Below are 25,501 nucleotides of genomic sequence, written 5' to 3' on the forward strand. Positions count from 1 at the left end.
GTTCTACACTGGAAAAGCGCAGTCTGTCAGTGGACAAAGAAACATCTCTGTATTAATTGGTCTTGTAGGCAAATCAATAGATACAAGAGAAATGAAGCAATGTTGGAAACGTTCAGAAGTGCGGTGTTAGGAATGGGTTTCCAGGTCTCATTTATAACTCTAGGATTCTGTGGAACAAATCTGCCTTTGTGTGTACACACACACACACATATACATTGTATTTTATATATATATATATAGTACTGGTTCTACCCAAGAGTGCCGCAGTCTGTCCTTGCCTAGGTGGTATTGGCTCATGTTCATTTTTGGTGAGGATCTCACATTGCGTCATTCGACTCTCGATTCATAGATCATACTCCTGATAGTTGCAGTTGGCAAAGTTTGCTCCCCAATGTATACACACTCTTCTTTTTCCATTCTCTCACAGTCAGATCCATATGTTTTGAATCATCTCATCGGCAGGCCTATTTGTCCTTTGATTTTAATGGAAATAAGGCTAAGGGAATGCTGCCTGAAATGTGACCATCAATAGATCTCACACACAGTGTGCTCCGTATACACAAAGTCCTCTTAATCTTAATGATGGATCAAAGGCCCTCCCAGGTTGAAGCACAAATATTCTCGATTCTTTCATGACCCAGCTAGATAAAAATGTAATTTGTTTTTGTTTAATTCTTCATGAAGACCTTTGATGATCTAACAGGAGAGCAATTTGAACGCTCGATTTAAAAGCTACGGTTTCACTGTAGCTAGCTTAGGGTCACTTCTGTCTTAAACACAAACATACACACAGACTCTCTCCCTTCTAACAACCTCCCGTCTTCACTGGATTCTGGAGAACCGACGTATTTTCCACCTGATATCATTGTGCCCTTCAGGTGTAGGTGTCATTCACAGTCTGGCGGAAATACTGTAAACTGTGATTAGTTTATACAAGGAATGTTTTTGTTAAATGTATACGTCAGCACAGCTAATTTATTTGTGTGGGTGTTCATATATATTCTCCACACTCCTGAGCTGCGTGAATATCAGAGACCACCCTTCATCTATTCATCAAAAAAAACTAATAAATAATAGAATATTTAAAGAAAAAGAGAAACTTTACCATGCTTCAACACGTCACAGCTGTCACCACTTCAATAAAACAGCTCTAAAAGATTTTTGCCTTTGAACCAGGAGAATATCAAACTCCACACTCGAATAAGATCTGAAAAATTCTGAAATAAAAAACAGGTGTTTGAGGGCATCCTTCCGCTGTGAGATGAAAACGTACACTCTAATTTGTCTGGGTTGTTGTGTAGCTTGCAAGAAGCTGTAACTGAGATGCTGCAACAGACAAAAATATACTTTGCAGACCAAGCAAAGCAGCTTTGGTTCACTGGTCATTATGGCGCCAAATCATTAAATGTGTTTGGACTTAATTATATAGTGAGAACAAGAACATACAACCGTCTTCGAAGAGTTAACTTTCAGGATGTGGAAAAAACAATCCTGTATATTTTTTTGAAAAACTGGACATCCATCCATTCATCATCTGTAAGCGCTTACCCAGTTCAGGGTCACGGTGGGTCCTGAGCCTACCTGGAATCATTGGGCGCAAGGCGGGAATACACCCTGGAGGGGGCGCCAGTCCTTCACAGGGCAACACACACACACACACACACCTACGTACACTTTTGATTCGCCAATCCACCTACCAACGTGTGTTTTTGGACTGTGGGAGGAAACCAGAGCACCCAGAGGAAACCCACGCGGACACAGGGAGAACACACCAATTCCTAAACTGGACATGAGACTCCTAAAAAGAGAACAGAGCTTGCGGTATATGCAAAGAGTGTATACTTAATTTTGACAGTAAATGAACTAAAGTGTGTTCCCTGCACAGAGCTGTGTGTTTTATAACCTTGTTCAAATTAAGTGTAATCATTCGAACACTGAACATTTCATTACATATCTACACTGGAATGTTTATTTTAGTTCATAAACACATCTGCCACACGGCCAGATTCAGGTGCATTGCAAAAGCAAACATAACAATAGAAACAGGGATGACATGAGACAATAACTGTCAAAAATACAATACCGAAATATATTATTTGGATCAATAAATGCATAATGCAAAAATATACAGATATGATGCTCTTGAGTTGTTTTGGCTTGCTGTGTGCACAGTATAAAGGTATCATGACAAATACTTATAATTTAACAATAATACCTTACGTGGAACAACAGCTGGTCAGACTATAGTGACTAAACCAGATTATTCACATTGAACCTTATTTAAAATCCTCATTCGTGAGGGAACAGGCAGAACATACACTATAAGGGCCATGGCGTGACCCCAAACACACAGGAATAATAAAGTAGTGCATTTTATCATTAGCTCCTGACATCACTGTACAGAACACAGGAGGATGAACATTTTCATCATCTTTAAAAGGAGATAAGTCCAGTACAAACATATTTTGAAGAACAACTGTGCAAAGACATTTTTAATACACTGCAACATCAACAAGTCATAACATTGCAACAGACAAATTCACAATGTTGCTCACGTAAGCTGCCCTTGTTGCCTTTTTTCTCCTGACAGCAGTTTGGACTCCAAAGACTTCAGTGGTGAGTGTCCAGTCTCTTGCATACACAAACTGTCATTTTATTGAACCTCTGTGGGATTGCCTTCAGGAGCTGGATTTGGTCTACACTTACAAAGAGATACAGCCCTGCGCTCAGTGCAGCACTTCTTTACTACATTTCTCCAGACTACATGGTTTATGTACACTTAAAATCTCTATGGCTTTGCTGACAAGAGCTGTCAGTATGTTCATCATTTAGTGTCCACTGAACTTAATCATAAATATCCTTCAAATAAAGTGGTGTATACCCTTCATATATAAAGTGGTACAAATTTGCAGTGCCTAAGGGGGGGAAAGGAGGCATCATTTTGGAGGGCAAATAAGTATTTTAAAAAAGCGAGCTATCTATTAATTTCACCTGCATTCATCATGCACAGGATGCAAACAAATCTCATAATTGCACATGTTTTTTATGGTCATTCAAAGAACACAAGTGGTTTCCAATTGTTCAAATGCCAGCCATTATCAGCAGAATGAGGACAGAGGGACCACAAGTTTGATAAGCACACAAACACAAATAATCCTAAAGAGGTAAACATCATAAAACTCAAGGTGTTTGCTATGAAAAGACCTGTTTTTTTCTTTAGTAAAATTCATAGTTGCTTTAAACCTGCAAGCAATGGTTCATTTAAGCACACGTTACTGCCACCTTGGCCAAGATTTTTAGTATTCCTAATAAATGTACATTTCCAGTGGTAAAAGCAGACCACAAAGCTAGACCCAAGAATATGAATTGTTATTATTTTCTGCAAGGTGATAAGATAAAGGCGAGTGGAAACTGTCAAACAATAGTGAACCTTGTAGCAGAGGTAAGAGCACTACACTACAAGTGCTTTGAACAATTACTGGTTTAAGAGGGCCGAGCAGGGGTATACAGTTTACCTCAAATTTCTACCAATTGAATGTAAAAAGACATAAAAGTACTACTTTTCACCTATGATACCAGTCTATGCAGAGGCAGTTTCAAGTTCAAAGGTAAAAGCAGCACTTTTCACGTTGCATTAATTATCAATATTTTAACAGTCAGAGCCATGAAATATGAGTTCTTCTGAGTTGACCAGCAACTATTTTTGTTCCTCCATATTCTATATCAAGATGCAGAAATTACTAACACTAGTTACAACATATTACAACACAATTTGTACGTCTGTTTGCCTGAAAATGTAGTTATTGTGGAGTTTAGAGGCAATTTGGTGGTGATGCAACAGGTAACACTAAGATCATGTACAATAATGTGGAAAAAGCTTTATTTTAGAGTGTGCTGCTGAGGATTTCAGAAACTTGATCATTCGTTTGGTCATCGGAGTCTACGTCCTGAGCTGCTGCCACTGTCTCTGCCACACTGGCCTTTCTCTCTGTTTCCTCCCTTTCATCCGGCCAGTGAGAGCTGTCCCTGTTAGGGGATGTTTCACTGCATGATTCCACAAAGATTCTACGAACATTGGGTTTACCCTCTCTGTAAGTGCTCCTCCGCTCATCCAGGCGATACGAGACAGAGGGTGAGTGTGGTAAAGATCGAGGCAGCTCCAGCGGAAGATCCAAATCATTCTGTCGGGTGTAAATTCCCTCGGAAAGCGAGGGTGTCTGACTCTCGCTCTGAACACGCAGCCAGCGATGTGGACCACCAAAATAGCTCCTCTGGGGGTGGCTCTTTGACAGAAGCTTCCTCTTGGTCGGTGGATCTGCCAGGAACTTACACCGAGATGATTTGTCTGTGGACTTGGTGGAGTAAGTGGACAGGGACAGGCCCTCCAGGTCTTTAGTGCAGGACTCTGTTTCTAGGATGGCTGTGGAGCAGGCACTGTATTTAAGGTCATGCATCTGCAGGACATCAGGGGCACTGCCGCTCAGGGCATGTACAGCCTGATGGGAAAGGTCCTGAGCTGAGGAGTAAACGAGGTCCAGGTCCCGTGGGCTCAGAGCATCGCTCGAGTCATAGTCACTGTCTGTGGGGAGGAAGACCTCAGAGCAGCCTTCTTCATCTGAGCCTGGCTGAGAGTCTGAAATGAAGAATGGAAATAATGACCCATTCAAGTCCACCAGCAGTACCATCAAAACACTACGACGGGCATTCAACAGGTTTTAATATTGGAATATCCAATATTTTTTAATTTTCAGCACAAACAAAAATATTGTAAAAATAATGTGAAAACCCAAAAAGTTTAACATCACTCGATTGACTCTATGAAGCTCGCATAAGAAGTGATCTTTCCCTGGTCAATGTGCTGGACAGTATTGACCAAACTCGCTCTCACAATGTTTCCAAATATTAATCTATCAGATACAAGACATTAATACAGAAATATTTAACTATTGAACAAATACTGAACAAATGTTTACCACTTGTGGCCTTTCTTCTTCTCATCTCAGGAGAGGGCGAGGGGGTTGGTAGGTAGTCTGTATTTGATGAAGTGGAGTCGTTCTTCTGTGTCACAGGCTCAGCACTTGCATCCACCAGCCAAGTGATGGGCACCCCACCTAGAGGGTGTTTATAGCGTGCATACTGCAGAGCATCCGTGATCCACCGGATATCTCGCCACATCTCGTCCATTTGCTATTATAATACAGAGGGCTATTATGAATAGAACTGAAGATACATCCAAAATTATTTCATTTAAAATACCAACTCCCGTAGATTAATTGACTCAGAGAGACACAGAGGCTATTTTAAAAGTCTTAATGCTGATTAAAAATAAATATTAACCATGACATTACACAACACAACGACTAAAATCATAATTCTTACTGTGTCCATCTTTTCTACATGTTAAATCTGAGTGGTTTAGAATTGCCCTTATGTTTCCCAAACTTCATAAGTTGCTAAAATAAAGTGAGAAGTAGAGTGTGTTTTCAATCAGCGCTGTTCAAATCCACATAGTGAATCTCCTTAATTCCCACTTTCATATTTTCCATTCTTGAAACTTACTATGCAATTGTATTTACAAGGAGCTCATTTCACACGGGAGGGGAAAATGCAGGAAAAAAACTAGGCTGGGTAGAAGAAAAAAGCTGCAATTTGAGCTCCTTCTAGCAAATGCCATGTGAGATCCAACTTATGGGAATGAGGTCTGACACCAAAGGATGACTCCTTTGGAAAGTATGCTGGGGCTAATGACAAAGGAGGGACTAGAGTATGACAAGTGAAATAATATAGAAGGGTTTCTTTCACTCGCAAGAGCGTGCGATTCAACCAATCAGTTTTCATTTTGATGTTATTGGTCCTGCAACAAATTGGGAATCAGTGCTGAAAAGTTGGTGCAGTCTATATGATATCTACTTCATGAGACTCAGCCTTGGCACTTATTTCTTCACTATATTTTTTTATTTCAGACAATTGTTGAACAAACTGGCAGTGTAATTGGTCGGGGGTCGAAATGATTCGCAATTCAAAAACGTACTTTAAAGTTGGTTCTGAGCAAAAATACGGTAAAATAATAAGCGACTCACTCAAATTTAATTCAGATAACATATCATACCTGGCCCATGTAAACTCCAACTAAAGAGTATTTTGTGTCACAGAGGCTTCATCCGTGAATGACACTATTTGCAGCATGTGTTTAAAATGCATGTTTTGCGGTCTGTCTGCCTTAGTTCCTTGACAGGACCTCACAGTGGAAAACTTCGCCTCTCACATAAGAGTGGGCCCTTAAGCACTTTCCACCAATGTGCCATTTTGACAGACGTGGCCCTTTTTTCACATGCTTCTTGGTGGAACATTAAAATTTTCGTGCTAATTGATGCCACATTGCATAGCCACACACAGCCACGCAGTCACTAGCACTGATTGGTATTCTTTTTCTCCCCTCATCACTCTTAGGCAGTGTGTAATCTGCGGTTAGAGTGCTGCTTTTTTCCACAGCCTCTTGGATCCAACATCACACAAACACTCTTGTGGTTTTGTGGTCAATCTCAATTAATAGTCCAGACCGTGGTGGTAAAGGGGGATTATTTCAGCCCAGTGCTCTGAACAGACAGCTCTCTTTCAAGTCCTGTTGTAAGACTCTGCTAAGCTGGTATTGAAATTTCAACACAAGAAAAACAAGTCATTTTACAGTTTATATGTCTAGTAGTTATACTTTATGACATCAATAAACTATTCTAATTGGATTATTAGCTTAAGTTGTTTTTGTAGTCTGACGTTTCACAAACTTCAGTGTGTCTGGGAATATGTGTAAAAGCCATCTCCACTCTGTAGCACATTATCAAATCTTTCGTAATTGGCTTTGATCTTAAATATGTGACAGAATGATGAAAGAGCAAGAAAGCCAGTCTAATGTTGAGTTTGCTGTAAAAAATATAAGATAAATACCTGAATAAAGTCCAGTATATGCTGGTGTCTCTGCTTAGCTATTGCAAGTTCAGTGTCAGTGATGGCTTCTCGAAGAGCCTGCTGGGTTATCAAGGCATCCAGGTCAAGCACAGAGGACAGGCGACAATACAGGCTGATGAACTTCTCCTTATATGCACAGAAGTGAACTACATACAGAGAGACATATACAGAGAAGAAAAGAGAGAGATTAATCAAAATCTGGTTATAGCTGGCTTCACATGACATTTCAGAGTGTATTTGATTTGTTAGGCTGAATAAAGCCAGGAGTTATCAAGAGCACACTCAACTACAGTGAATGGCTATTATTATTTCCACTGAATGTTGACAATTCTTGCCATCAGTACAGCCTTTATTGGAAATCTTTGGGTGGTTTATAAATGTCTGCTCTTTAGACAGAAACAAATTCATGGTATCAAATTTCAAATTTGAACTTTCAAAGCTTTCCAAATATCTTCCCACCAGTCACACAAGCTATTGAGTATTCTTAATTACAGACATAGTTATGGGTAACTAGTTTTGGTTGTTCACAACAAAACACAGCTCGCAATTAAACTGAAAATGATCTGCCACTGTTTACACAAATTTAATTCAATTATTATAAGAATGATATAATAATATTGATTACTGGTTTAACCTTTCCTCATTTTAACACAGTCTGGAGCAGGAGGGGGTGTTTGGCTAGCCACAGAGTAGACGGCTCTCCTGCTGCTGTGTGTATGTGTGGGTCTGTGATTTACTGAAGCTCCACTGGGAGCGTGATTGGGGGCAGAGTAGAAGGAGGGGGAAAAGGAATCTGTGGACTTTATAAGGCCAACTGAGCTAATATTGTAGGGGTTGAAACAGAAGCCAGTGTACCAAGCTCAAACATTTGAAGAGGGAGGTTGAGGAACCCCGAGTGGGGTGTGTAGGGATTGGCCTGGCCTGGGGCAGTGCACACGTCGTCTGAGGCAGGCAGCAGCAGAAGAAAGGACACATTGTGACCCAGCTCTAGCACCTCCTGTGTGTAGAGACGGAAGTGCTTGGCCTGTGCAAGGGACAGACAGACACACACACACACACTTCTGTCAAAGTGAAACAATGACACACCATATCAGCCTGGTGGTAAAAAAAAACCCCAAAAAACCCCAAAAAAACAAACAAAAAAAAAAAACAAGAAAAGCAAAATTGTATTTCTATAGTAAATTCCATACTCATAGTTTACTTTACTCAGCAAGAATCCCCAACGTGTAATCTGTAGTCTCTCTATACTCTGTTAAAACAAAACGGTGTCCAAAAGTGTTCTTTGAAGCCATGCAACAGAAAACCTTGCAATGGATGGTTCATAAAGTAAACGTTTTATCCAAAAAGATTTCACAGTTCACAGTTCAGAGACCTTTTGAACTGTACTTAATTTAGATCATTTTATTTTTCCTCATTTATTTAATGATTTCCATTTACAGTGTAGAAATGCAGTGCTCCATTTTTCAGGACATATTTTTAAAATGATTATATACAATCAGGATAAATGGACATAAGTAAAAACACTTCAAAACTTTATTAAAATACGCAGTGAACATGTATCAACTGAGAATAGTGCAAGACCTGGTAGACCACCAAAACCGTCAACTATTATATAAATAGTGCTTCAGAAATCAAGCTCTACTTTTGCTTCAGATCTTACTCCGAACTAAACGCCAATGTACAGAATAAATGTTCCTGTCAGATTTCTTTGAAAAACAAAAAGAAAAGCTGAATGTGAAGAAGAATTGCTTTATTACAACCTTATTATAAAGCATCATCTCCAACATTTATTTGCACCATAGATAACCACTAAATTAATGTCATCTTAAATAGCAATTGTTGTGTTAAGTATTTGGTAGGCTAATCTAAAGACCTTATATTAATAGCATTATGCAAAAATCGTTTGATACATTATGTACATATTGTAAAAATAATGTGATCACATTTCACGTTATGTCCTAAAAGGACATGTCATAGTTTTGTGATCTAGTTCACCATGTTTCATCACAAAATTGTGCATATAATCTTCCTCTAAGGGCAGTCAGCCAGTGTGCAATAGTAAAATATTTTGTAATGGATTTCTCAGTAACAGTAACTATTTCCAGTAACTATTATTTTGCTGCAGTGTGCTTTACAGTACCTGGTGTAGAGGTAGATTGATCTGACGGAGCAGGCTCTTAATGGCTGTCTGGAGCTCACAGAAGAGGAGGGGGGCATGGCTGTCTGCCGCCTGATCTGCTCTTTCCACCTCCTCAGGGCCAGACAGAGTCTGAAGCCATTCCCACTCATCCCTGGGTGGGAAGAGACGGCTCTTGGTAAACACATACACAGAGGAACACACTACCAACACATCACCCTCTGCTGATTTGCCCACTGTAATGCGTGCCACTCCACACACCATTATATGACGATGGAGTTTCCAGGAGTGAGTGGGCAGCCAGGGAAGCCATGCTAGTTCCTGATATGGAGAGCTAAAGCTCTGAGTGGGTAAAATGTTTGCCACCGACCACTAAATGCCTCCTTATTTTCAGTCAGAACGTCTAGTTCTGAAACAAAATGTGGGAAAGTTCCATTTATACCACCTTCACAGCTTTTTTTAGTTTGACAAATCAAATAATTAACAATAATAAAGCTGCAACAACAATTTTGTGTGCTTTACGCAGCTTTATAGTTATGATAATATGTAAAAGTTGCAGTGATGAAAAGTTGGTACTGCTCATTTTGTTACACGTCATCAGATATAAGAAAGGCATCTGCCTGTTAGAGTTTAACAGAGAGCCAGACAGTTTAACAGAGAGCATTTTACTTCAGTTCAGAAGAATACTTGAGTATCTGGTGGGTAAGCTGCTGGAAAAAAGAGAATTTCTTTGCTCCAGAGATTTTCCTCGAGCCGTGAGTGGGCATCATCCTGTGTGAGCCTCCCGCTGACTTCCACACTCCGGCCCCATAGTAAATTTAGTTTTACTACCACACCGAGCGGCAGGATAATGCTCTCCCTGTCTGGACCTACCTACCGGGGTCAACGTCGTGACCTGAGATGAAAATAAATAAATAGCTCCTTTACCGAACAAAAACAAACAGGAGTTTTGTTTTGCTCATAAAAAATGGCCATGTCAAGAAAGTATTTTATCCTGCGGTGAGGGGAGCATTCCACGACAACCCAAAGCTTTAACATATTTCAATATTTCATCTTTACAGGCTCCCACTCTCTTCATTTATTCATTGAACCAATGAGAAATGTCCATTTGCTGGCTCCCGCATTATACAAGGATTACAACTGGACTTATTCATCAGAGATATGGTTACATGAAAAGCTTTATATATATATATATATATATATATATAATTATTTTTATTTTTATTTTTTCACTGGTGCAGACATACTGTGTCCATGCCTTATTCTGCTACTTGGATTAAACTCAATAAGTTGATCTAAGTCATGGTCAGAAAAGATGTGTGTAGGAGGATGTTACTACACAAGAGAGTCATCTATTCACTTAATCACAAGCCAAGGCCTAGAGCACAAACAACATTTCACTTTGCTTTCAAAACTAATGAGATTTAACTTCAAGGTGTGTTCAACACTAAGACAGTAAGTCAAAGATAGATTGATAGAAATATAAAAGGTCTGAGAGCCCAACCTGGAAACATTCCAGTTGTCCCGTATTCTGGCATGGCAGAGCATGTTGGGTGTTCGCTGAGGGACCAAAACTTTGATCTGGTCTACAGAGCTGCTGAGCTTCAGGTAACCCAGGTACAGACCTGGAGACAGTCGGTGCTGACTACGCCTCTGATATGCTAGAATGTCCTGGAAAACACAGCACATTGTAAACCAGATTTGAAACAGTCATACACACTGATCCCTTGCAACGAAAAACCACTTGGTGTGGATTTTTTTATAAACATCTCTTAAGCCTGAAATGATTATGTTTATATAAACTCACATAATGGAATAGACAATAAGTTATATACATTTACTGTATTGTCTGTTTGTTTAAATATAACATTCATTAAATCATTTCATTCTCCACTGCAAAGACAGGAAAAGCAATAAAAAAATGGAAATGACTGATACATTTATTTTTGGAACTGATCAATTTAAACGGACATATTTAATTTTTTTAAACTAATTCATTGTCACTATTCTGAGAGCAAGGAAATAACAGTAACTTTTTTTGTCACCAGTGGAACAATGCGTTTTATAGGTCCAGGTTTGCCACATGCAATATATCAAAACAAACTTAGAATGGAATATAAAAATTGCAGAATGAAAATTTTCCTCGTTCAAAAACAAGTGTGTGACACAAACGAATTAAAAATCTATGAATTTTTGTCACAGATCATATAATCTAATTATAAAAAATGCTGAAACATCAACACTGAAAAACCATTAATAACAGAGAAATGTAGATTAGTATAAAAGGTCATGTTTTCATGTTTAAGCTTAATGGGAGAAGCCGCTCTGAATAAACAGACATTGTGACAAATTTTATAAATGCTAGCAGTACCCCAAAAGTACAATTCATTCAAAATAAAAAGAACAGACGTGTGATGCATTGTTGATATTTTATGCTTTAAATTATGTACATGCAAACATGCCCCATTTATGCAAAGTAACACCAGTTCAACACTACATCAAAAGAAGTTCTACAGCTGAGTTCTACCTGTATGGTGATGAGCAAAATGTCAAGCGCATAGGGTTCCTCTGGGGTGGATAAAGACTTCCTCTGGCTCTGCAGTTTGGACACCTGCATCCACTTCCCATTAAAGAAAGAATACAGGCTCTCCATCTCCCTTACTGTCACAAGCAGCACGTTACCATGGCGATCCTTAATGGGCTCGAAGTGGACACGGCCCAAGTTGTGGGTGCCCAGAAGGTTCTGTGTGGACAGGAAGATGTATGGCAGTGATTAAGAAAGGATGTTGTCTAAAATGCTGCAATACAGATTCAATAGTCTTCTTATGAGTTCAGTGTGTCTATAGTGCTAAGAAAAGATGAAGTGGATATAACAGTGCAGTAAGGGTGAGCTTTTAATCATGAGTGCCTTCCAAAACAAATGGCTCGTGCTGCCGGATAGCAGCACCTATAATTGGCCAATTTTATGCAGTCTGAACTCAAGTCCACACAAATGACGCAGCCTCCGACCCATACAAACCAAGCCGAAGTGTTACCAATTTCTCACTGTGGATTATCAAACGCAATTCAATTTTTCTGTGGTGAGGCTGGAATCTCATTAGTCTAATAAGATTCTAGCGAGGCTAATGATTAGCTGAAAGACCTGCAACTGGCCAGCAGCAGCCAGCATCTTTTGCCTGGACTGAAGTGTGGAGGAGGACGAGTTGGAAATAGCCATACTCTGCCTGAGCCATCGGACATCCTCCCACATACACGAAAGCTGAAAAAAATACATAAACATATTTTAAATATTTATGTACATTAAAATCATTAGAAAGATTAAAACATTCAGTAAAATTCTGTGAATTAATTTAATATATGAACTGTAGATACAAAGAATATAATTATGAATAAACAACTAAAACAGAACAGTATATTCATATGAATTAATATGTTCATTGTGTAAATAAACCATTTTATATATTTTTTTATAGATGTCAAAGATGTCATTCGATGATAAACTATGGTTAATAAAAATGCCTACAAACACACTGGTACTTAACTATAGCCATTCTGATTCCTCCATTACCCAGGCACAGCGGTCAGCTGGAGTGTTTGTCATACCTTGGTAAACCACAGAAAGTCCTGCATGAGGGAGCTGCTGTAGGAGTCCTCCACCTCCACGATGGGAATCTGATCCTCATTAGTAACCAGTAGATTGTCCTTATGATAAAACACTGCAGCTATGTAGATCCCTCTGGAATCAGGCATGAAGACAGTGCATGAGAGATTAACCAAGATGACAGAAAACATTAACTGTTATTAAACATTAGCTGTGGTGAGAGAGGAGTTTAGCGTATAATGTATACTGACCTTTTGAGAGTTTTAACAAATTTGGTAGAGGAATGAAAGAGGTGTTTCAGGCTTCTAGAGACCGACTGTTTGCGACTGGTGTTCTGCAGCTTTGAGGTGTCTGAAAGTGAGAAAGAACTAAGGTTTACTCACATGGAAAGCACGAGCTTAAAGAAGCACGAGCTTAAAGAAGAGCTGAGAAACAAGAGAAAATAAATGGCCATGTGCACCATTTGAAAATGTAAGCGATTAGTGACTGTTCTCCAGGAACACTTTAAGTCCAATGCACTGCATGTTCCTCTGACAACAGGAAAATAATTTTACCAATTTAAGCATTTCTTGGAATTTTTTGTTGTTGGACCATGTGGTTTATATGTCAAAGCAGCATCAAAAAGTCATTGTTTTAAAGAGAAGTGTGCAAAAATGGTCTTTTTTGCCTGGGTCTTTAAATCCTTTCCCCAGGTTTAAAGAAATACCTTTTATGGAAATGCTAGTGATGAGCTTAAAGAACCTCATTAAAGTTTAAAAACAATCCCAATCAAACTAATTGCCTAATAGTAACTGAGGGCAGCTATCCCTATGTAGAATGCTATATATTTTTAAAAGAAACCCTGGTCAAAGGTTTAGTGTTTTTATCCCCACAAGAACAAACATGTCTGGAAGTGAAAACAGGGAGACAAAGCCAGCACAAGGCCTGATCATATTTTGTAAGGGATAAAGAAATGGCTGAAGCAGAGACTGATCGTGTGAGAGTGTGCCTCAGGGCAGCTAAAGTGAAAAGGTCAGGAGGGTCACACCACCGACAGAACAGTTATCTACAGCGTTTTAGCTGCGTATCTCCCGTTTCAAATGCAGCCGTATCAGTGCGCCTTTCAGTGATGCCTATCTTCAGACAACCCTGTTTTCATGAAATTAAGCGTCACGTAATTGCCCCCCGTGTAAACAGCAGGGCAGACGGAACAATTCGTGTGGCTGAGAAGCTGTTTACAACGTGCAAGTGACCAGTAGGAAAACGCAGTCACCACGAGAGTAATCACGCTAGCTCTAGTCTCTCTGTCTCCAAAGAAGGGGGAGTGGATTAGGGGGAAACTTTCCGTTTAAAAACCACTATCAACCCCCTTCCTAGACGGCTGTGTCTTATGAGCCCCAAAAGAGTCCTGTTCTTTAAACTTTACATTTGGTATTAGGATCCATTTAAGAGTCTGTACTCACAGACATGGGAAATGCTTGTGTGAAATATTCATTCAAGATTGACAATTTACGACTGTCAATGTATTCCACACAAAAACTGTTGAGGATGTACATCCTATTATAACTGCAAGCAGAACAGAGGCCTATATCTTGTAACACATGTTATTATAAATCAAGTGTTATTACTGTTGATTTGATACATACAGTGACTTTGAAAAGACAATTATATAATTTATTACAAACAAAGGTAAAGCCACATGCATTTTGAATCAATATGTTCAAGCTTTTACAATCAAATTCAAATAATAACCAAACCTGTTTCTAAATGTAAATGTGGTATGTATTAATAACTCATACTCCACAACTGCAACCGCTGTTCTCTGAGTTAGAAAAAAATTAAGAATCTAATTAAACCCAGCTTTTGTTATCACAAATAATTCAGATGAAGCCTAAGAATGAAATAGTTGGCCAGGAATCTTGGACATTTCAACTTTTCTCTGCTTTCATGAAACAAGTGTGTGATATAAAGAAAATATGTGATGACACTTATAATGTCTAGTTTTTCAATGATATAAGATGGAGCAGACAGACAGTTCTCCAGTAATACAACATTTAAAACAGTTTAAAATTAAGAAAACAAACCTTTTTATCTAACTTTTCACATAAAGTTATTGTACAATTAAATTGACCAACAGCATATAACACATTACTTTTTAAATTAATGTATTTATAGTAATACTGTCGAATGCTATCCTCCACTAGTACAAATTAAAGTGGTCCACTTATGATGTCCCCGTGATTGGCAAGACTGTAAAAGAATGGGGATAATGCTAGTTAAAAGCCTTTTTCTACATATCTATGCTAGTTCAAGATCAAGTATAATTCATTTTCTCTAACATTCTCTTACCACTGCATATTTCACTGAATATTAGAAAGTAGAATTACATTGATATTTCTTAGTTGGATACGTTAGAGTTTTAGTTGTTGTTTTTACTTTATGATTAGTATGATGATTGGTAATCCTGAGGACATGTGATTAACCTTATGACATTGGAGGCATTGTGCAGTATGTACAGTGCGTGAGAAAACTGTCGCAATTTAGTGAGTGCAGAAATCTTACAGTGGGCATGGCTGCTGCTGCATGTGCTGATAACTCAGCCACAGAATTTGTATTTATTTCTCACTCTGGAGGTTAACTGACTTTGACAAGTGGATTATACGACATGAGTGCATTGGCCTCCTGTGCCGCCAAACTGTCATCCCAAATAAATAAAGAAATGCTTTTTCATTTATGAAAATAAAAAATGGATCACCTTTGATTAATGACTTGGCAATCCATCTGTCTGCCGTGTGCACCGAGTGTGACCGTGAAATGAGGTGAGTGAGAGTGAAAAGAGAGTGGGAGTGTGTAAGAGAGATGCAGGGGAGAAGTGCTGGTAGCGTTCTCCATTTTCTAAGTAATTTAGTGAAGGTCAACAGTGCCTTTTCAACATATGTGAAGCTAGCAAGCTCATCTATAATGGTCCAACAAGACTTTCCAGACCCCCACTCACAGAAGCAGCTTACATAGTCTGAGAGTAGAGCTGAAGAGTTGTGCGTGCATGTGTGTGTGTGTGTGTATATGTGTGTGTGTGGTGGGGGTGGGGTGGGGGGGTGTCTCTGTGTCTGATGCTGGAACACAGAGAGCTATGTGTAGCACACACACCCCTCTTGGTCTGTGAGCACCCTCTCAGCTCCACATATACACATCATAAATTAAGATAACCTCCCCTTAAATGAGCAGCGTTTTTTTTGCCATGGTTTTTATAGTGGTGGCATTGTACCAGCACTGATTAATTTTGCAGATTTATTTTCGAACACCGTCTCTCCAAAAATAAACTGGGTAAATACATTGCCCCTGCCAGCGCATGTGCTTGTAAGTTCGGAACTCGCACACATGCTCAGCCAGACACAAACAGACGTGAGAGAGTACTATGTCTCAAGCACTCAAAATCAGAGCACTCTAAAAGCTTAATTCTTCTTGAAGCAATGGACGAAAGAGGGGGTTTTCTGTCAGACACAGTGGGAGGCAAATTTTCTGTTTTTCTACTTTTCAGTGCAAATCTTTAAACATCATGAATTGCGAGGGAGGGAAAGAAGCAGAACCACAAACAACTCTCAAATAGTCTTTTTCTACTAGAATCAATTATCCAGTATAATGTCGTTTGAGACTCTGGCAGCCACCCCCCCTGACATCATTGACTCATGTGTTGACTCATAAACAGATGAGTGATGCAGACTTTTTTCTCTCTCTCCTCCCGCCAGTGGCGGCGCGCATAGCTGCTTAATGAAGCTGGTGTTTGTGAGTGCTGAGCTACTGTCAGCACAGTGAACAACACTCCTCTATGCCCCTTCAGCCAGCTCCTGGATTAGGGAGTGGGCCTCGGGCCAAAGCTGGCGCTCCACTCTCCACGTATAGCTACTGCACTACGGAGAGCCTGCCCTGATCTGCAGAGGTGTTTGCACTCGAGTCCTGTGATTTACAAAGCTACAGTATACCAGCAACACGCTCGACCCATAAACGAATGGAATCCAAAATGGATAAATGTATTAAAAGATTATTTATGTACACAATTCCCCAGCGCCCCTGCTCCTGTCTCCTGGCAGGTCCCGAGGAGGCTGGGGGAAAGGCTGAGAGAGTGCATTCACGCTGCTCTGGATAGCCTATAGTGGAGTAAAAACACTATTACCACGCTACATTTCTCCACTTTAATATGAAGTTAATCTACTGGAAGAAGTGTGGGCTTAAAGGAATAAGACTAAAGAATAAGACTCAAGGAGAAAACAGCTCTGGTGTGTAGGCAGGAAGAGGAGAAGAAAAGAGGGAAGAGAGAGAGAAAGCCTTATGAGGGCTATAAAAAAGAGATGAAAAACACAATAAAGTGAGAGCAGAAATGAGGGCTGACACAAAAGACGTCTACAAGCTGGGTGAAAAACACAGTTGATGTGCATGACGTTATTTCTGCATTCACCATCTGAACTTTTCATGCTGATGTCAGACTCATATTCACAGCACAGTCAAAGCACAACAGGGAGGACATGATTCTGTTTCCAGCATTCACAGCCCTGGCTTTCTAAAAGAGTGTGGGAGAGCAGAGGTGATATAAAGATCTGCAAAATCTTTGTTTAAAATAATCCTTGCTTTAGGTTTAAAAAAGTATTTGTAAATCTTTTCTACAAAGAAACATCCATTGAACTTTCTTTATACTTTTTCTGCAAACACTATAGTAAACAATCCACCAGGGGAACAGATATCGACATTTAATAATATCTAATAACATAATCAAATAATAGTATTTTTTCTGCAGTCCTGTGATCAGATTTCCCAGGGCAGTGTTTGCTCTGTGGGTGAAATTTTGCAATTCTTCTTTGAGCTGTGAGTGAGCTATACAGGCTGAGAGGAGGGAGGTGAGAAACCTTCCAAAACAATTCATGTCTCCATTCTTGATAAAAAAAAATATATATGCAATTGTCACAATATATTGTGTGTGGAGCACGATAAAACCACTTTCTAAATCAGGTTCCAAACCTTTTTTGCAGCGGCCCCCTTTTGTAGATAACATTATCTAGAGCCTCCCCCTTACACTGAAGCTAGTGTGCAACAATGTTTGACAGAGATGCAAAGAAAGAGAGATTGACTGAACAAAAAAGAGACATGCATATTCGCTTCCAGAAAGAATATGATGTAGTGTGTGTGCAGATGTGTTTGTACCTCCACAGCTGTAGTGTTGGTGTGTAGCTCGGACCTGCTGGAGCAGCCTCTCCATGGCCTCAATATGCCCTCTCTTCCGCGACTCCCTACCATCGCATTCCTTCCAATCTGATACACAGATACAGTTTGTGTACATCAATGTCTCTTGATATAATACAGAATTATAATCTACTGAAAATATTACAATGCTTTCTGAACAATTACAATCACCGTATTATTACATTCAGAACATACATACAGAACTGTGAGAAAAAGAGAAAGGACCAATCATTTATACATTTTTCGGTAAATAAAAAATATTAACTGCAAAAAACATTTAACAAAAAACACAAACAAAAAAAAGAACCCCACATAAACCTCAACTTATATATTTTTTTGTTATTTTCCCCCCAGTATTTAGTGTGTCCACACCTTCCCTTTATTTCAGCTACCATCCTTTCCAGAGACTTAATGGCCAAAAATGTAACAAATTATCCCTGAAACCACAGCTTTTGAACAAGGAATGCATAAGGAATGCTTTTTTCATCACAAATGAGCAACACAAATGAGTAAGGCTCAATGTAACAGCACACACTCCATGTGGAGCCAAAGTCATTATCACCGAAAGTAGTTAATGGAAGTTATAAAAAGTGAGTTTAGTTTTTATAACTAATCTAGCAAACTACATGAAAAGCTTTACACCTGCACATGTTGTTCACATACTCCATAAACAGATGTTGCTACCTCACTGTGTGCACTAAAGCTTGTACATGTATATGGGGCAGCCATGGCATAATGATTAGAGAATAAAAAATTGGTGCTGGGGACTGAAGGAAGAGCACTGTCCTCCTCCTTTAATCTATGACTGAGGTGTGCTTGAGCAAGGCACCCAACCCCAAACTGCTGCCCGCTGCTTCATGCGTGTATTCACGGCTCCTGGTGCACTAGTGGATGCGTGTTTACTGCCATGCTTAAGCAACAGACAGGCCTTCCAAAGCATATGTCCAAATACAAGTCCAAGCCCTGCATACCTAGATGCTATGCCACTGTTAATGGCCATTTTCATTCAAAATTAAATACATGAGGGTCTCTGATTTTGCGCAGTACTGCACTGTTAAAAATCATGAAAAGAAGAGTTAACTCAAAGCCTACTTACTGTGGGCATAATCACATTAATGCAGGAGATATACTATAATAAAATAGCTAAATGGAAGTTGAAATCCATTTGGGAAAACTAAATAAAAAAAATAGCTTCTGTTATTAATTCAGAATACAAAGCACCAAAAGCACTCTGGTTTCTTTGTGTGATATACTAAACTGCACATCAGGCAGCTGGATCAGAAGCATTCTTAACTTTGTTTAAAGCCTTTGCTAAAACTTAGTTATTCAAAATGACACCAAAAGAAACATAAGCACAATGCTAACTTTGGTAAATTAGTTGAAATATTCATGCCAAAAAACACATTACATTTATAGGCTAAATCTTCCATTTCCAGCTTTTCATTGCATTTGACTTCTTACTTTTTCTTCCTCAACATATAGGAGAACAATCTTTATTTGTTCTGAGTACAGCAGATTGATTAGACTCTGTGTGGCCTTAGCCTTCATGACAAATTAATGTGAACATAAAACATCAGAGTACTAAATTAGATTTGCCAAGCCATGTTTCAACCACAATGAGTCACTTGAGATTCGCAACCCACAGTTTAAAAAACAACATTTTAGGAGACAAATGAGCACACGTATGTGAAGTGCAAACAGAATTAAACACTTTTTTAAAATCAATAAATGTTGGAGAACTTGTTTTCACAGATACTTTACAAAAAACGTTATAGTAAATAAAAACTGTAATAAAACATCAGTAGAATTTAAAAAAAAAATTACAGCTAAATCTCAGCACTGAGTTTCAGAGCATTTTCTAATTATGGATTCATCATCTGCTGATGCACAACTCTGGTGACACTGCCAGGCCTGCCTGCCTGCCTTTTCTTCTCAGTGCTGCTTTTTTAAGAGGCACCTCAAGGCCAGACACAGAGAAAAGGCAGGTTGTGCCAAGTCGTGACAGCAGAGATTCTACAAACATCCATCTTTTCAACCAGCATTTTCTGATAGAATTACAGATATAAAAGTGATCTGAGGCTTCGTGTATCTTCCATTTGTAGAAGGACATTCATTGTAACACCATATGGTTTCATAATTTCCATGTATGGTATCTGTAGAAATGTGACAGTAAAAAAGTGTTAACTTACTGGAGGGAACAGCACAGGGAGGCTGAGAGAGCTGAAACGGTCCCCAGCCCTTCATGTTGTAGGAGGATACACGAACATAATACTGTCTTCCCTAAAAAAAGCACAGAATTAGACACAGAATTAGGTTGATACAGTGGAACGAAGAGAAATGGAAAGCACCAAAACACAAAAATATTCGTCTAAAGCAAGAGTGAAGGTGCATTTTCTCCTCTTTTTAAAAGTAAAAGCTTTAAGTACTTTTGACGTTATGGTCATAAATCTAGTGGTTTACTACGACTTCAACAGTTGTTAAGAGTCCTGTTTTTCTATATGTTTTAATAATTGGCAACATATAATTAGCAATAACTCTGGTTTTGTAAAGTCCTACCATTTTTCATGGAAAAATGGAAAAAAATACATTTTATCAGACGGCACTCACTACAATCCCTTGCAAGAATTTTGGAATCACAACACTTAAATCATGTTCACTCAAATGTTTAACTCAGTAACAAATAAACTAAATATAGCAACATTTATGCAATTACATTAATGGAATGTATAGAAAGATTTTTGAATCACTTTGTGATGTTAAATGCTCTGCAGTAACTAGGAAGTGTTTACAGAGAGTAACAAGTTTTTGAACATGGCTAATTAAAATGCTTGATTTGAACCAGATGTAAATTGAAATATTGGAAAGGATTATAAAAGGAAATCCAGCACAGTGTGGCAAAAGATCAGCTGTGTCTAAAATTTTGTGCAGTTATACACAAAGTGGGAAGGATATAAAAGGAAAATATATGGGTAGACCAAGGCATCATCATAGCATCAGGATAGAAATAAAAACAAGAGCAAAGAGAAACTAGGCAAGCCTAGTTTTGCCAGACCACCATTAGCCATATAACCAATGTCACAGAGATGTTTTTGTTTACATGTGGTTTTTATTATGTGAGTGTGTTGTACAGAAAATATTTAGGGCATGTAATAAATGCAGAAATGAAAAAAGGAGCATAAATGTTGTTCATAATATATAACACTGGCTGTTATATATAACTGTGTTTTTCTTGCTCATTTTATTTAACGATAAATACTAGATGATCTACCACCATCATCAAAAATGACCAAGAACGTTTTGTTGATTTTAAGAATTACAATTACTTATTTATTGAATGTAACTCGTTAGAGTAAAACACGTGAAGTTTAATGTGGCTGTGCACAGCTATATGGAGTTTTATAAACACACTAACACCACAAACAATCTCCCCACCACAAAGATACACACCCATACATAATAAGACAAATTCAGCAGACTTCCTCTCTCTGTGAGATGTAATGTGTGTATAAATGTTGCCGAGTTCCAAACCATCATGCTGAACGTGTAAACTAACAAAACCGAGCGGAGGCTCTGACCAATGTAGCCCCAGAAACATACAAACAGAGCTTGTTCCTGTCTTATTTCCTATTATTCAGCCATGGTTCGCAATAAAGAACCTACTATTCTTAGGTTTCACCTGGGAACGAATTGTTCTGGTTTGCGAACCAGTATATGTTGGTGGAAACGCACCAAACTGCTCGAAATTTAATTCACAAACTGGAATGTATGACTGAAATAGCAACAGACGGTGCTATGAAATACAGCTGAACTAACAGTTCCTACTTGCGCATTTCAAAAGTAGGACTCAGTCAGTCAGTCAGTCAATAAGCAAAAATGCCTCTTTTACGCTGGCCCATAACAGCTTGAACACCTTGAAATCAGGTAATACACAACAAAATAAAAGCAAAATCTAATGGATGGAAAGAGGTGTCAGTGTAAGAAATGGGCAACAGGACAAAAAAACGATAAGTTAAAACCTTTTAAGATGACTGCCTTAAAAAAACCCAAAAAACCCCATCATGCTCATTTATAATATGTTGCTGTATTATTCCAGCGACTGAATATAAGATTGGTGATTATGAAGTCGTTTTTCCATCTGACTACTATAAATTAAGGTGAGATTTATACTTAAAACATTGCAACAATTAGTTCACAAAAAAAGTGTAATAATCAATTCCTCAATTCACAAAAAAAGTGTAATAAAAATGTAAAACACAGAGGTAAAAAATAATATTTATTAAATTAAAATTAAAAATTAAATTAAATAAAAAATCTAACAAACCTTTAATAAATAATACTTTAGGCTTTGTAGTACTTACTGTAGTAAGGCCGGTTATTATGCATTTCAGTGATGTAAGATTCTCAAGAATTAGTTCTCCAGCCAATAAAGAGAAGTCCTTCAGACAGCTCCACTCCACTGCCCCAAAAAAACAATACAAAACCAGAAAACAGGAATGTTTGTTAAGATCTGAAGTTATATTATACATCATGGACTAGAGAACATCAACTAAAATAATGGTTTGAATAAATATAAAATATATGTAAAATAAACTGTAAAAATATATGTAATATATAATTATAATTCAGGTTTTTAACTGTGAGATAGGGGCAGAAAAAACTAGATATTATGAGCTGTAATCATTGTGAAAGGAGTGAGACTTGTTTGCTACAGATGACTGGTTTATGTTTGTGCCACAGGCACAGGAGGCAGAGCAGGGAGTTCTCACCTTTGTATTTAGTGACCACAGCTGAATTGATGCTAGCTGGCTCCTGAAAGGTGACGGTGAGAGATGTGCTGCTGGAAACAGTTAAGCGCACAGCTGTCGGTGCCTCTGGGACCTCTGTGAGAACAAGATTAAAGGTCAGATATGAAACTATCAAAAGACTGTTGCAGAAGGGATCATTATACAGCTTTAACGCTACAAATATATGACATATACATACATACATATATATATATATATATATATATATATATATATATATATATATATATATATATATACACAAGATCCTTTCAGGTAGCACCTCAGGTGGCTAGGTACAGTGTCACTGGTTATAAATTTTGGTAGTGGCTTGCAGATAAACACTGACAGTTAGGATCACTGGTGTGAAGAGATGTGACATGATTACTAAGATATAAAACAAAGCCTTCCAACCAGTACGAATCAGTATGTATACATTTCATATAACTCATTATTTGGATGATCTTTTTTAATGTTCGTACGCAATATATATTATTATAATACATTTAGAAACTATGTTGGTTGATACCATGAGATGAAAATGAATAATGTAGTGAAGAACAGTGTAACTTTGATATTGAGATCATTAGGGATTCCCTTTCCCTTTTCAGCCCATTAATCCTTGAACTGGTCTTCTGCTTGTATTCAATGAGCTATTTATAACATCAGGTATAAAACCCCCACTAACTGCACTGTTCAAGTGAAACCAATTTCATAGCCTCCTGTGAGAACTGGGAAATCTTTTAGCAATTTGATCTTTGGGAGTGTCCAAATCACAGCACTGCTGATTTGTAATAGCTGCATTGTAAGATCATTATACAGACGAGAGCACAAAAGGAAGATGGTATAACATGCATTCAATTTGCCAGAAGAGTATTCTATACAGACAAGGGTCATTTGAGGGAAATGGATTGTTGTTCCTGGGTAGTGAGAGAATATGATATTTACACTTGGGAGCCAATAGCTTATACCCACAATTTCAAAAGAAACCCAGCATACAATATATATTGCAATTATGTGGGTGAGTATGTTTTGGGTCAGCAATTTGCCACTGCCTGCACCTTGACCACCCATCTAGAGTAAAAGTGTACTCCTGTTGTGTATGAGTGTATCTATATTCAGATTTAGATATTAGTCCTAAAACTGCACAGATAGAATTTTATTTTTCAACTTAATTCTAAAACATCTTCCCTGCTAACCCTAAAAAGCCTCAGCCTGATACTATGAAAAACTACTAGGTGATTTAGAAACAACACTTTGTGTATAAAATTAGACATATTTGGCTAATAATTAATATACATGTTCTTAAACCATTATTGGCATGCATGGTGGAAAAGTTGTTCTTCAAGCTTCCCATAAGACAATTTCATGTATATCATGAGTTGAGGAGCACCATACGGTTTTATCTGGATGAGCAGGAGTAGCATCTAAATAATGGTCTTGTGGCTGAATGTAAGCAAATTCTCAGAGCAATGTTACAAATGCAGCAAAGTGGTAACAAATACTTCACTGATGCCACGCTTTACTAAACTCATAATCTCAGAAGAAAACTTTGGACAAGTGTGTGTCTTTAAACTAAATGGGTTAAAACAGCTACAACTAAATGTGACACAATTATTAAATAGATCATTAAAATCAAATACATACATTCAGGATTAAAAAAGAACAATAACATATTATATTTATCTTGGACATTAGGGCTTTCCTGTGTGGATACATGTTAAGACTGTTTTTTCATTATAAGCTCTACATTTTTATATACTTTTGGGATTATATTTTAAAATATATTTCATATTTTTTGAAACCAATTAGCAAGCCAATTAGACCTATTGTGTAGTAAGAATGCTTAAAATGCTCCAAAGTTTTATTTATTGTAGCCTTTACCAAATAATAATAATAATAATAATAATAATAATAATAATAAAACAGATCCCTTGCATAGAGTTTGATATACTCTTTTTAATGTAGCTTCTTTTTCAGACACCATCTTTGCTAAAGATGCGTTTAGACACTTTAGGAATAGACTCAGAAAGAGGACTGTGAAAGTAGGAACCTACTAGAAAACAATCCATCCATTTATGTCTCCAATCACTGGTTTTTATGTATATAGATACCCTATTTTTAAAATGCAATGTTGCTATTCTTTGCTAGGGTTTCATATGGTGTTTTATTTTGACACATCCGACACGTTCGACAACTGAGCCAGAGCTTTTGAGAATTAAAATCTGTATACAATAGGTAATGCAACATTTACATAGATAATCTAATCTAATCTAATCTAATCTTAGAGGGCACAGGGGAGAACACAAAGATGGTGAATGAAGCCAGGACAGAGATTTCCTTACATACTGAAAACGACAATTTGGTCTAATATTCTTATTTAAACACAAAAACACATATATCACATCTCTCTTAAAGATTTGAGAAAAAAGGGGAATGTTGTGCTATTGGTGGGTGGACTGATCTGCTTAATCATCCAGTGTCAGCGAAGTAGGTTAATGCTCCTTTCACACATAATGGAATCCGGAGATTACCCAGAGGAGCTGTTTGTGTGAATGAGACCACAGACAGCATTCGGCCTGGACATTACCTGGATTTTATCCTTCTAGCGCCCTAATAAAAACTCTGGGTAAAATTGGAGTTAGTGCATGTGAGAAATAGTGGGAAACTTTCCTGAGTTTCTCCTGCACACACGTTTCTGCACGCTTAAAGTTTGTGGTTCACCTCCTGCTGCAAAGATGAACCTGATACAAACCACTCCGGGACATCTCTGGACCTGATACCCAGAGTTTCTCTAGAAATTTT

General features: G+C 38.1%; 1 protein-coding gene across 2 annotated transcripts in view; it reads right to left on the bottom strand.

Annotated features, from left to right (window-relative positions):
- Positions 1 to 1,965: 1,965 nt before the first annotated feature.
- ankfn1a (ankyrin repeat and fibronectin type III domain containing 1a) overlaps positions 1,966 to 25,501 on the bottom strand; it is a 74,073-nt gene continuing 50,537 nt past the window's right edge. For both annotated transcript variants that reach the window (XM_066666687.1, XM_066666686.1), the window contains exons 11-24: positions 22,679 to 22,792; positions 22,271 to 22,368; positions 20,102 to 20,192; positions 17,874 to 17,981; positions 12,953 to 13,052; positions 12,704 to 12,836; positions 12,243 to 12,359; positions 11,628 to 11,843; positions 10,605 to 10,771; positions 9,104 to 9,254; positions 7,819 to 7,987; positions 6,943 to 7,109; positions 4,974 to 5,187; positions 1,966 to 4,633 (exon numbers count right to left, since the gene is read on the bottom strand). In XM_066666687.1, coding sequence (XP_066522784.1) covers positions 3,885 to 4,633; positions 4,974 to 5,187; positions 6,943 to 7,109; positions 7,819 to 7,987; positions 9,104 to 9,254; positions 10,605 to 10,771; positions 11,628 to 11,843; positions 12,243 to 12,359; positions 12,704 to 12,836; positions 12,953 to 13,052; positions 17,874 to 17,981; positions 20,102 to 20,192; positions 22,271 to 22,368; positions 22,679 to 22,792 — 2,594 coding nt within the window. In that variant the 3' untranslated portion in view covers positions 1,966 to 3,884. The remainder of the gene's footprint in view (positions 4,634 to 4,973; positions 5,188 to 6,942; positions 7,110 to 7,818; positions 7,988 to 9,103; positions 9,255 to 10,604; positions 10,772 to 11,627; positions 11,844 to 12,242; positions 12,360 to 12,703; positions 12,837 to 12,952; positions 13,053 to 17,873; positions 17,982 to 20,101; positions 20,193 to 22,270; positions 22,369 to 22,678; positions 22,793 to 25,501) is intronic.

Source organism: Hoplias malabaricus, chromosome 3 (assembly GCF_029633855.1).
Source record: "Hoplias malabaricus isolate fHopMal1 chromosome 3, fHopMal1.hap1, whole genome shotgun sequence".
NCBI classification, from domain to species: Eukaryota; Metazoa; Chordata; class Actinopteri; order Characiformes; family Erythrinidae; genus Hoplias; species Hoplias malabaricus.